Source organism: Tachypleus tridentatus, chromosome 6 (genome assembly GCF_004210375.1).
Source record: "Tachypleus tridentatus isolate NWPU-2018 chromosome 6, ASM421037v1, whole genome shotgun sequence".
NCBI lineage: Eukaryota > Metazoa > Arthropoda > Merostomata > Xiphosura > Limulidae > Tachypleus > Tachypleus tridentatus.
Genome location: NC_134830.1, coordinates 60,260,686 through 60,272,653, shown reverse-complemented (window position 1 = coordinate 60,272,653; position 11,968 = coordinate 60,260,686). Strand labels below are relative to the sequence as shown.

General features: G+C 34.4%; 1 protein-coding gene across 1 annotated transcript; it reads left to right on the top strand.

Moving 5' to 3' along the window:
• The first annotated feature begins 297 nt into the window (after positions 1–297).
• On the top strand, positions 298–9,628 carry LOC143254557 (uncharacterized). Its single transcript, XM_076509718.1, has 4 exons — positions 298–421; positions 5,137–5,272; positions 8,664–9,225; positions 9,345–9,628. The coding sequence occupies exons 2-4, from the start codon at positions 5,140–5,142 to the stop codon at positions 9,475–9,477; spliced, it is 828 nt and encodes a 275-aa protein (XP_076365833.1). The 5' UTR covers positions 298–421; positions 5,137–5,139; the 3' UTR covers positions 9,478–9,628.
• Positions 9,629–11,968: the final 2,340 nt, after the last annotated feature.

Genomic DNA, 11,968 nt, shown 5'->3' with positions numbered 1-11,968 from the left:
TGGTTCCTTATACTTGAAGGGTCAGGGTTGGAAGTTGACCGTGACACCAGCTCAGCTCGAGGCTACATCAAGACCGCATGGGCGAGGCGCTTCAGTTTTTCACTGTGATGTTTCGGATCAGATGTTTTTAAAATCAAGGGTTTTGAAACAAACATTCTTCACCTTCATTGAAGATTCTACACAGGTAACAACTAATTGCTGACACATTGTTACATTGAACAAAGGGTGGGAACAGGATATCACGAACAGTAGCACTATAAAACCACATGCTTTCCATATGAAAACGTGTATTTGTGACAAAGAGACACGCACCTGAAAATCATGAGTTTATTACCCTAGACTGGATTAATTTACGAAACTCTTTTAAAGAAGATAAAACTAGAGTTTGACGACAAGTACTGGTAACTTTTGGAAGATCAAGGTAAGATGAAATGTACGTCATAACGTTGTGTACGTCATCCAGGTGAGCGCAGTAAGCTACAATATTAGTATTTTACAGATTTTTAGATTATCTTTAAAACTTTCAAGACGAGGTGCAGCTCCACAGTTAACCATTGGGGTAGGGCGGGAAGTTAAGTTATGGTCAATCCCACTGATCGTTGGTAAAAGAGTAGCCCAAGAGTTGGCAGTGGGTGATGGTGACTAAATTAGGGGACTGCTAGCGCAGATAGCCCCCGTGTGGCTTTGTGCGAAATTAAAAACAAAACGACCAGTGGTTTAATTTTTTATAACACCATAAAAGCCTCTGTAAAACTTCATACAGCCAATCAGAACGTAATTAGCTGAGTTTATAAACCAATTTAATGTTTATTTATTTTTAGGAAACACCTATTTCTTAAAAAAAATGCTTTTTTTAACTCTCTACCTGAATATTCGGTGCCGACAAAATCCTACATCACAACACACCAGGTCAACTCGTGTTTGTCAACAACTTTCTATGTTTAAAAAAATCTCCATGAAAAACTTCAAGCATGATAAACCAATCCAAACACATTTTACTAAAGCCTCTAACCAACAGAAATAATCTTTTTATAACGACAGTTCTGTATTTGAGAATACGGTTTCAGGAATAGTATTTGCTCGAAATAACCGTATATTGTAGTATTGAAACGTAAATTTTACCGAATACATACTTGAACGGTTTGCAAAACTAAGAATACTTAGTTGAAAAAAACAACAACAAAAACATACGAAATTGTTGCTGAAAATGCTGACTGGCATCCAGTCAACAATTGATACTTTCAATTCGACAAACCTAGCCTTTTTCACATACATCTTACACTAAAGAATCAAAGGAAAACGAGCCAGTGAAAAAATCATATCTCTCATACAAATCTGCCGAAAATTCTTTGGTATCCTAGTTCGTGAGAGTTCTAACTAGCACTGGTATCTTAGCACTTCTAATAGAGCTACATAATTTTCGAGTGTATTTTAAAACTTGTTTCTGTATTCAACTTATGCATTTGTAGGGTATACTTAATAATATGTGGAAAACATTGGTTTTATATCAATCAGGAGTCATTCACTTACTTAGGAAGGGAAAATACTTTATGTTTTAGGTGGATATTTGCACTGATACAAACTCTGTAACGAAGTGGTGTCACTCGGCCCTCAAAAACAGCATTCTCACAATATGTAAAAGGGTTAATATATTAAATACACCAGCACAGAAACCACATGAAATCAAACTCATAAAATTCAACCGACTTATATAAGTTTTTGCTCTTACGTGTGGTTTGTTTATTTATGCTAATGTTACTCCTATAGCTCTCTGGGCGCCCGCCCGAGGGCTGAATTTGAATGTTTTATACATCATTAGGTTGTGTGATTCGGAATATAACAGCTAGTATGGTTCTCAGAGTACTTTACTCCTGAAAGAGGCACATCTCAAGGAGGAGTAGTTATCCCTACTCCTTTTGTCACGTATCTTAGCAATATGCCCTTTAATGATCAAACCTCAAGTTACCCTGAGCTAACAGTTCGCAGATGTTGTAATTTGAAGAGTTCCACAAACCCGACAACGACATCATATGATCTTTACCCATCATCAAACGACACAGGATATTTCTATAATAAATGGAGAATCAAACTAACTGCTTTAGAAACCAAAGTAATTCCTTTCACAAAATCAATTAAATCAATCAGGACGAAATCGAAACTATATTTAGATGAAATTCTCTTCCGGTGAGCAACATAATTTAAATTCTAAGGTCTTAATGTATTAAAAGTGTCAGAACAAAAGCGTGGCGGAGAGCTAATCGAATTAGGGATCTAGCTGAATATAACGAAGGTACATCGACAGACAACATTCTTAGAATATACAGAACATATCCTGTCATCGAATAGACTTCACCAGCATGACTAAACGTTTCTAAAGCACGTGTCTTGTAATTACAAAATTACGTTCTAACAAAATCTTACAGAATACCACGTTACAATAACTATTACTTTTCTACATAAATACTCTAATATCCCATTATTGTTAGACAGACTCGTAACTAGTTCAACTACATACTTCAAGAATAATTTAGATAAAAATAAAGTTATAAATAACCTAGACAGCTACACCATATGTAGCAAATATAGATCCTCTCTCTCTCCTTTACATGTGGTGGATAGTTTTAAACGAAACGACCACTTAATGCTATGCCAGGTCACTTTTACATGCATATTTAGTTTCATTTTTTTGAGACAAGAGCACTTATATGTTGAGGTGCAGAAATGGGACTCTTTTTGTGTGTATAGAACTATGGATGTTACTTGTGACCTTTGAGCATTTAGAATTATAACAAATTACGACACAGGAAAAATACTGATCTCACTTTAGTAATAGCCTGTCTTTGTAGTTAATAATAAAGATGCGTACTTTCACATTGCAGTTTAGGCAAAAACAAACTGATTATACGACTCTCACATCTTGGATGTGGCAGCTATCTGTATAATCTACGCAATGACCTATATATATAAAAACAAAAGGATGCCTTATGCCCTCCCCTAAGCCTTATAGCAGAATCAACCTCTGTTTGTGGTTTGGCATGGCTAAGTGGTTACGGCGCTTGACTCGCATTCTGAGAATTGCTGGTTAGAATCCCCGCCCCAACAAACGTCATCGCCCTTATAGCAGTGGGGCCGTTTTAATGTGATGTTCAATCTCACTGTTCATTGGTAAAAGAGTAGCCCAAGAGTTGGCGGTTGGTGGTGATGACTAGCTGCTTTCACTCTAGTCTTACACTGCGAAATTAGGGACGGCTGGCGCAGATAGCCCTGGTGCAGATTTACGCGAAATTCAAAAACAAACAAACATAAGCAAAAACTTTAGAAACAACAGTAACTTAATATCATCAAAACTTTCAGTAAAATCTTATAGTCAATAACAATGAAGAACCTCGGCCTTAAAGTTGTATTATTATTGTAATATTTACAATAAACATTACCATGTTTGTTTTCGTACAACTATTATTATTTGAGAAGAACAGATTTCTATAGAAGTATGCTCAATATTATCATATTTTGTAAACTAATATGTAGAGATAGGTTTTTAAATTCACTATTTGTATGAATAGAATTTGACTGAAATTGCATTTATAATTTAAAAAATAATATTTCAAATAGCGATTTGTGCTTTCTGTTTCTTTGGAATTAAGCATAAAGCTACACAATGGGCTATCTGCACTCTGCCCACCACGAGTATCGAAACCTGGTTTCTAGCGGTGTGAGTTAGCTGTTACATTGGGAGATTGTGTGCTTTTTAAATGGGCGAAACTTAGTGGTTAGCGTGCTGGTTGCGAATCACAAGATCTAAGGCTCAAGACATGATGCTACTGCACACAGTCTCACTTTCAAAAGCGGACGCTTTATAAATGTGACAGTCATTCATTATTCGGTTCAAAAATTGCCGGAAAAAGTGTTTGTCGCTGGTTTGTTGCACTCATTTTGGACAGTACATCAAATTTAGGGACGGGCATACCGTGTAATGCTTTCAGCTCATAAAAATAACAACAAACAAACAGAAACATGGGGAAGGAATCAATGTCCAAATTCACGGAATTTTATATCGGAATAACTGAGAAACTTCAATACGTGTAGCTGAGTGGCTCATAAGAACAGCTCTACTACTGAGAAGTCACAACCATATTTTGTATTAAAAGTTTCTGGCTCATAAGAACAGCTCTACTACTGAGAAGTCACAACCATATTTTGTATTAAAGGTTTCTGGCTCATAAGAACAGCTCTACTACTGAGAAGTCACAACCATATTTTGATTAAAAATAAAAAATAACTTGTAAATAGAACGGTTTTAATTCAACCATTGAGAATTCATATGTTGTTGGAGTGTTACCGACAAGTTAAATAAACGTTAACGTAAAGTGTGTTGTATAACAAGCCAAAATTGGATGAGTTTAATATTAAAATACTTTCATCACTTGTTTGATGTGACATTTGATTATGAAGCTTAAACGAAATATACGTAACTTTTAAACTGAAATGTAAACAATTTGTTTGATAGTTATATATATATTAATAATTTGAACGTAAGATCTATTTATCGTTAAGCAATTCTGATAACTTATGAGTGAAACCAAAGGAAAATTTAAAATCTGTCAAATACACTACGTTTGACTTGCTTAGTGCCGACGAAGCTTTCAGACGAATGCCAGAGATCATTACACCGGATGAGATATAACAGATATAATAAAGGTTCAGACATTACACATTTATATCATCAATTTTCATGTATAGTAACTGCTCGAACACAGTTTCCTTTTAATGCTTATCACACTTTAATGGTAATTGAACGATGGTCTCACACATTGTAAAATGAGAACCAATGCCTTTTAAGTGGGATAATTGTAATATCTTAAAAATGTCTAACAGTTATTTTATTAGTTATGAACTTACCAAAGATAATTTTATTATTCTTTAAACAATTTTTATTTACATAATTACGAAATAAATAATTTATAATTATTAAAATAATTCAATATACAACCTCTTAAGATGCATTTATATTTCACAACGATGTTAGTCAAGATTTCAAGATATTTTGATAGTTACGTCATACACATAGTTAACTTAAGTTAGATTTTTTGCTGGGGTTCAGAAATTTAAAATAATTGATTTCTTTTTTAACTTCAGAAAATGGCGCCTCTTTGGAAAGTTTATATAGCCCTACTTCTCGCTATTACTTGCAGGACAGGAAGTGACGCAGTGCAATGGTTTAACAACCCGAACAATCTATCCTCAGTACTGATTAGACGAAATAACATCTACGGTAAGTGTCATCCGCAGTAACAGGTTGTAGCAAAATGGTGGGAAAACAACATAGTTGTAATTATAAATAAGTGAACAACATACTTCTAAGTCGAAATGTGTTACATATTGAGTAACATCTAAAACACACTAGCTTTGTCGATACGTTTTGTTGCTGGCACAGAGTTATCCGCTGACCATACGAATTGAATTCATTGATACTTATATTTACATATAACTTGAATTAAACATGGAAAGTAGAAAAACCTAGCGATTATACCAGGATTTTCCAAATGTTTCATTGTCACTGCATTTGTTTTCCTAACTCACAGTGCGAAACGTTTCTGAAGTCCTCGGTTATTTAGAGGTTGAGTACGTTTTTATTAAAACGAATTTGGAACACCACCACGTCGTTACAGCTCACATCGCCAAGTTCAGTCGAGTTCTATCTGACGACCATATATTTTGAAAATAGCCGTCTAGTGTGATTTCTATTTTAAAAGGCCTCGTTGCAACGTTGTAATGGCGAAAGAACATCACTCTTTTCTGTAGGTTTTTCACCATCCAAGGCTCGGTATGGCCAGGTGGTTTAGGTGCTTGACTCGTAATCTGAGGATCGCGGGTTCGAATCCCCGTCACATCAAACATGCTCGCCCTTTTAGCCGTGTGGGCGTTATAATGTGACGCTTAATCCCACTATTCGTTGGTAGAAGAATAGCTCAATAGTTGGCGGTAGTCAGAGCTAGCAGCCTTCACTATAGTCTTGCACTGCTCCATTAGGGACGGTTAGCGCAGATAGCCCTGGTGTAGCTTTACACGAAATTCAAAAGCAAACAAAAACAATTCACCATCCATTTGGTGCACGAGGGCGATGGTTTCACGGCACCAGTTTCAACGGTGAGATCGCGTAGAAATTCACAGCTGCTACGTCGAATGACGTGAGCGATGTGTTTTCATGTGGAATATTATGAATATCCGTTTCATAATGAAAATGAAGACTGTTGACGAAACATAGAACATTTTATTTACAAGTTCGAAAGTTACGAAATAACTTATTTCACCCTCACCGAAATCTGAAAATTGTGTTAGAAAGATGATTATTACAAAAATCATAATATAATAAAATAATCATTAGTTTATTTATTTAATATAAAAAGCAGTTAAAGGATGGATAAAACAATGTTTTTATATATATATTACGAGTAGCTAAGTTACATGTAAAAGTTTAAAACAATTTTAGGTCTAAAGAACTTTGTGAATCAACAAGGATCGCGCGGTCTTTATTTAATATAGAACTCAAGGTCTGAAGGTCCTAAGGGGAGGTTAGAGAACTCGTTAAATAAGATATTTTGACCTGTGGTTTTAGAATGTGAACGAAAGAATGAGTGGGTGGGTTTAAGTAGTGCAAGGTTGGTTCTGTTAGATGCTCCTAAATGTTCACAGACTAGTTTTTAAGTGGCTGTTCGTTCTGCCAATGGAAGTGACCATACAGTCACTACGCGTGTATAGTGACTCGAGCCATGAACGTGGAATTTTACCAATAGGTGGTTGATCTTTGTACTGAAATAGGTGTTTAATGTGAAGGCTATGTCCGTATACTATTCTAAACTAAATTTAAGGGTAGAAGGTTTTAATTAGGAATTAAAGTTGTCTTTTAATTGGCAGGGATTACGAACCCATAAAATAATGGCTATTCGACTTATTTTCTAACGAAAATCACACACAATTGTCTAAACAACAAGGTTCAACCATCAGCCAATATACACACCGTCCCCAAATGTCCCCTCATTATCTTTTGTGATATATGTCCACGTTCTTGCATGAGTGTCCTTAGTTTATGCTTCCGCCTTCTTATATTTGACTGAAGTTTCTATTTTAAATGAGGTTGGCAACAAACAATATGAAGACATTAAAGGAATTATAATATGTACAATTTTATTATAATTATCATCTTTGTTATCTAAGTCAATGAATATGTTATGTCCAAAAATGCTGTTACACATATTTCCCAAAACTGATCCAATTTCGAAAGCATTACACTACGTACGAATTGCCAAACAATGTCACAATGTAGTTCTGATACATTCTGTTCCACCACGACTACTTTTTGTTAGTTCTAATTATCACGTGGTTTACTCATTTGCATATTCAAAATCGTTCTACTATAACGTACCTAACTCTTTGTATTGTTACATTTAATATATGTATAAAAATAAACAAAAAATAAGACGACCAGAATCACACACCTAGACGTTAAGACGTTCAGGTCCTGTTCACCTGCAATAGGTTACCTTTATAAGCATCACTTAACGCACAAACTTCAACTATCGGCTCCAACTTGTACTGCATTACAAACAAAAATTACTAATGACCGAACGTTTTCACTAATCAGAATAATTATTTGTCATGCGATACAACTTGCCGACCAGTGGTTCAGCGGTAAGCCTGAATATTTATAACGCTAAAGATCAGGTTTTGATACCTGTGGTGGACAAATCACAGATGTCCCATTGTGTAACGCTGTGCTTAACAACAAGCAAACCAATACAACTTAAGCCCTAGGATAATGCTTCGAAAAGCTAGCGCTACTGTGTGAAAGGTTGGACCACATAGGGCATGGTCACTTCAAGTCAGAAAAAAACTGTTTGTGTAAACATAATATAGAATTTTGTTATATTGCTTTGACATATTCTATTGTTATGCAAATAGCGTTAATTTATTTTGGAAACAATCCTAGAGTTTGATAATATCAAATGTGATTTCCTAAATATCCTCAATAACTACAATTAGTTTCTTATATTACTACATCAAGTTTCGTTTATGATATTTTTTAACAAACATCAGATATGTGTACGACAAAGTTATGCGCTTCTCACGAGGAACGTGAATCTATTAACCTTCCAATAAGCACAAGTGATGAGTCCATCTACGGATTTTTTTTACTGATGTCGGTTAATATAATGCTCTAACCAGGTCTATTGAATCTGATGTGTTCGAAACCAACAAGATAATGGGTATAAGAATCTCCCATTGAATACCCCTCTTTCTCTTGTACCCAAGTTTTTTAACAAACATATGGGTAAAACATGAGTACTCTGGTGTACCTTTGGTTCGAATTGTTCATTTACACCTGGAAACTTACGTATAACTTTAAATGTTGTATTGTACTTTAAATATCTAATGAGAAAGAGTGACTATTCAGAGGTTATTATTAATTATTCACTTATGAGTTCCGTAGGCGTTACAAGGTTGAATTTATAGATAATTGAAAATTATTGGCAAATAAGAAATAGGACAATATTAAAATAATAGAAGATATTACTTGCATACAACAACTCAGCTGATTATGTTCTTATAAGTCAAAATAAGTATCTTATTCTAATAACATTTTTTTCAAACCTTCATGTATACAGATGACTATAGTAACTACGACGAAAATGAAGATGGTTATAACAGCAGGTTGGATGGTTCAGCTCATGGGTACCAAGATAGTGATGTTTGGGAGTATCATAAGTTTCAACATTATGGTTACAAAACCAAAAAGCCCAAGAGCGGGGCTTTGTCAGGACTTCTGGCATTTCTTGCACCCCTTGCAGCCTTACCAATTTTGGCTGGTTTGGCTTTTGCAGGTTTTGGGGGACTATTAATCCCGACCGTTACTGTCAACGCTGCTGCTGGTAGGAGGCGCAGGGAAACCATTTCCAGAAAACTCATGACGCCCTCTTGGAATGACTGGGGCCATCTTAAATTCCAAACGATATCTAATGACAAAAAGGGATTAGAAGGACTAGACGTGATCCAGAAATATTTAGAGAAAATCCAACCACAAGGGGACTACAGCGATGAAGTAATGGCGACCTACCTAAAATGCAGCGGAATGTTAGATTTGAATAACCATTGTCTGGAGAGGTTAGTGTGTCAATTTTCTGACCGCCAGGGGGCTATGTCAGATATGGAGAAAGAAGTTGCTTCACTGTAAGTATTACAAAGTTATCTGTCAATGTTTATGTCTACTGTTATTGAAAATTTTAATTAGAAATATATATACAGTGAATATGATGCTTAAAAAGTTTATGTTTGCGTTATTTCCTTAGTATCATTTTCGCAATCCTGAAAAACAAATACATTGAAGAACCATTCAAAATGAGACTGAAAAAAACAGCTATTTATGGGAGAGATCACCCAGGACGTTGCAGAATATTCACTTGCAGCAAGGTTGACTACTAGGTATCAGGAAGACTTCATCATCAATGAACCATTTCATATATTTTGGTAACTGATTTACAGGAAAGTTCAAGAGTTCAGATTTCTTTATTAAATTAAAAAAAATGTGGTTTCATTCTGTAATTAAAAAAAATGTTTAGTGATCTTAACTGTCGGGATGCTTTTTTAAATTAAAACAAGATATAATAAATATAACTTTCATTATATAGTTTGCTTGTTTGATTTGTTTTTTCAATTTCGTGCAAAACTGCACGAGAGAAATCTGCGCAAGGCATCCCTAATTTAGCAGTGTAAGGCTAGAGGGAAGGCAGTTAGTCAACACCACACACCGCCAACTTATGAGCTATTCTTCTACTAACGAATAGTGGTATTAACCATCACATTATAACGCCTCCACGGTTGAAAGGGAAAGGATGTTTTGTGTGACTGGGATTCGAACCCGCGACCCTCATATTACGAGTCGAGCGCTCTAACCACCTGGCCATACCGGGCCCACTCATTATATTGCACTCGTATGTAAACTTTCCAGATATTTTATGTTTTTGAACCGTGTTACATTGTTTATCTTAAGTGTAAGAACGTTGATAGAGATAAAAAAAATTTACGGCAGCAATTTGTATATGACATGGAATAAGGAAGAACAAAGAAATAATTCCGTTAAGTAGAACTTTGGATGCAAAATACGTTACCTGATGCATAATTAAGTAGCTTTATTTTAGTCTGCCGTCGTAACACATTTTTACTTCTAACGTTTGTTTAAAAAAGGAAGTTAATAATACTATATTTATGTATTAACTAATAGGTGGCATATTCATATAGATAATTGCAATAATGAATGCAAGTAGCCTGGAAACGACTCTGTTATCATTGTTGGACTTCTCATCTCTGCCATAAATTTACGTTCTTTACTGATACGTTGTTTTTTGCTTTTAAATCATTTAAATTTGACCATTAAATACAAAAACATATAATATGAGCGTTACAGTTGAGTTATTCAAATAAAAGCTCTAAATTGTTTTGATGGTGGCGCTAAATCAGATACAATTTAGTCAGGTATTAAGTACAGAATGTGTCATCAAACTTAAGTCATTCGGTGTAATAGCTTAGATAAAAATTAAATTCTTATTAATAAACTTAATTTTTGTAAACATTATAACATATATATATATATATACATATATTATACTGCAATTTATGTTTTGTACGCGAAAAATATACAAGGAATGTTTTTTACGTTAAATATTTTTCCTTTAATTGCGAAATTTCGGCCATGTTACTGATACGAACTTATATATCAAATAAATTAAAGTTTCTTTCGCACATTACTCGCGACTAATGATTCCATAATGTGTTCAAGTAATTGTTCTATCTTAAATGTATTATATATTAATACATTATACAATGTCTGAGGTATTGATTCTTTTATTTAAGCAAAACTTTAAATCATTGGTTGTTAATTTAACTTTTATTCCATTTATTACGAAGATAACGTGAAAGTATATGTTTTTTTAAGTATCTATTCTCGTTACAACAGACTAAACCAAACAACCTTATTTCAATATACAGCTTTTGCACCAAGTTAAGATTAGTTTTTTTGAACAGGTCTGACGTTTCGATCACTGGTGTTATCATTAAAAATTTGTTAACCTTGATAAAAGCTGCAAAAGATAACAAAATATACTTTAAAACGAATATTAGCTCAAAGAACTTTAATTTCGGGTGACAGGTATTGTTAACATTGTTATTTAGAGACATTTGGGCCTTTTTTTTTTTTACAAGTATTTCGCATAGAAAAAAATTAATTACTCACTATGGCTATCTGCGTTAGCCGTCCCTAATTTAGCAATGTAAGACTGGGCAGCTAGTTATGAACACCCACCGCCAACTCTTGGGCTACTCTTTAACCAACGAATAAGGGAATTGACCATCACATTATTATGCCTCCACGGCTGAAAGGGCGAGCATGTTTGGTGCGATTCGACCTCCTGACCCTCGGATTACGAGTCGAGTGCCTTAACCATCTGGTCATGCTGGACCTGAAAAAAAGTATTTAATTTACGGGATAATCTACATATGCTTTTAACACGTTAATTTACCTACGTTATGAGTGTAAAAATGCAACATATTACTCTGATTAACTTATTCAAAAACATCTTGGGATTTACTTAATATTTACACTTAGTTTAACAAGACTTTGAGACGGTGCTTTTACGTTTATTTGTCAGATTGTTACCATATTCATGTTATTTGTGTAATTCACGTGAAAAGTTTGGCTTTAAAATAACTAATCTTTTATACTTATTTGACTACAAAATTAGAGGATTTTATTTATTTATATATTAAATGAGTCAATGTGGTTCAGTTACTTACTTACTGCTTATAACAGTATTAAGACAAGTAGTTTTCCGAATATAATACTAATTTTGTTTTACTAAAGATTTATATAGATGTCAGGGTGCGTATAATACATGGTAACAAGTTAATTTTTGTTTTT

Excerpts from the sequence above, each read along its gene's own strand:
- LOC143254557 (XM_076509718.1), top strand. The coding sequence starts at position 5,140 with ATGGCGCCTCTTTGGAAAGTTTATATAGCCCTACTTCTCGCTATTACT. Across the intron at positions 5,273-8,663 it reads TAGACGAAATAACATCTACG|ATGACTATAGTAACTACGAC; the intron begins GTAAGTGTCATC and ends TCATGTATACAG. Across the intron at positions 9,226-9,344 it reads GAGAAAGAAGTTGCTTCACT|TATCATTTTCGCAATCCTGA; the intron begins GTAAGTATTACA and ends TTATTTCCTTAG.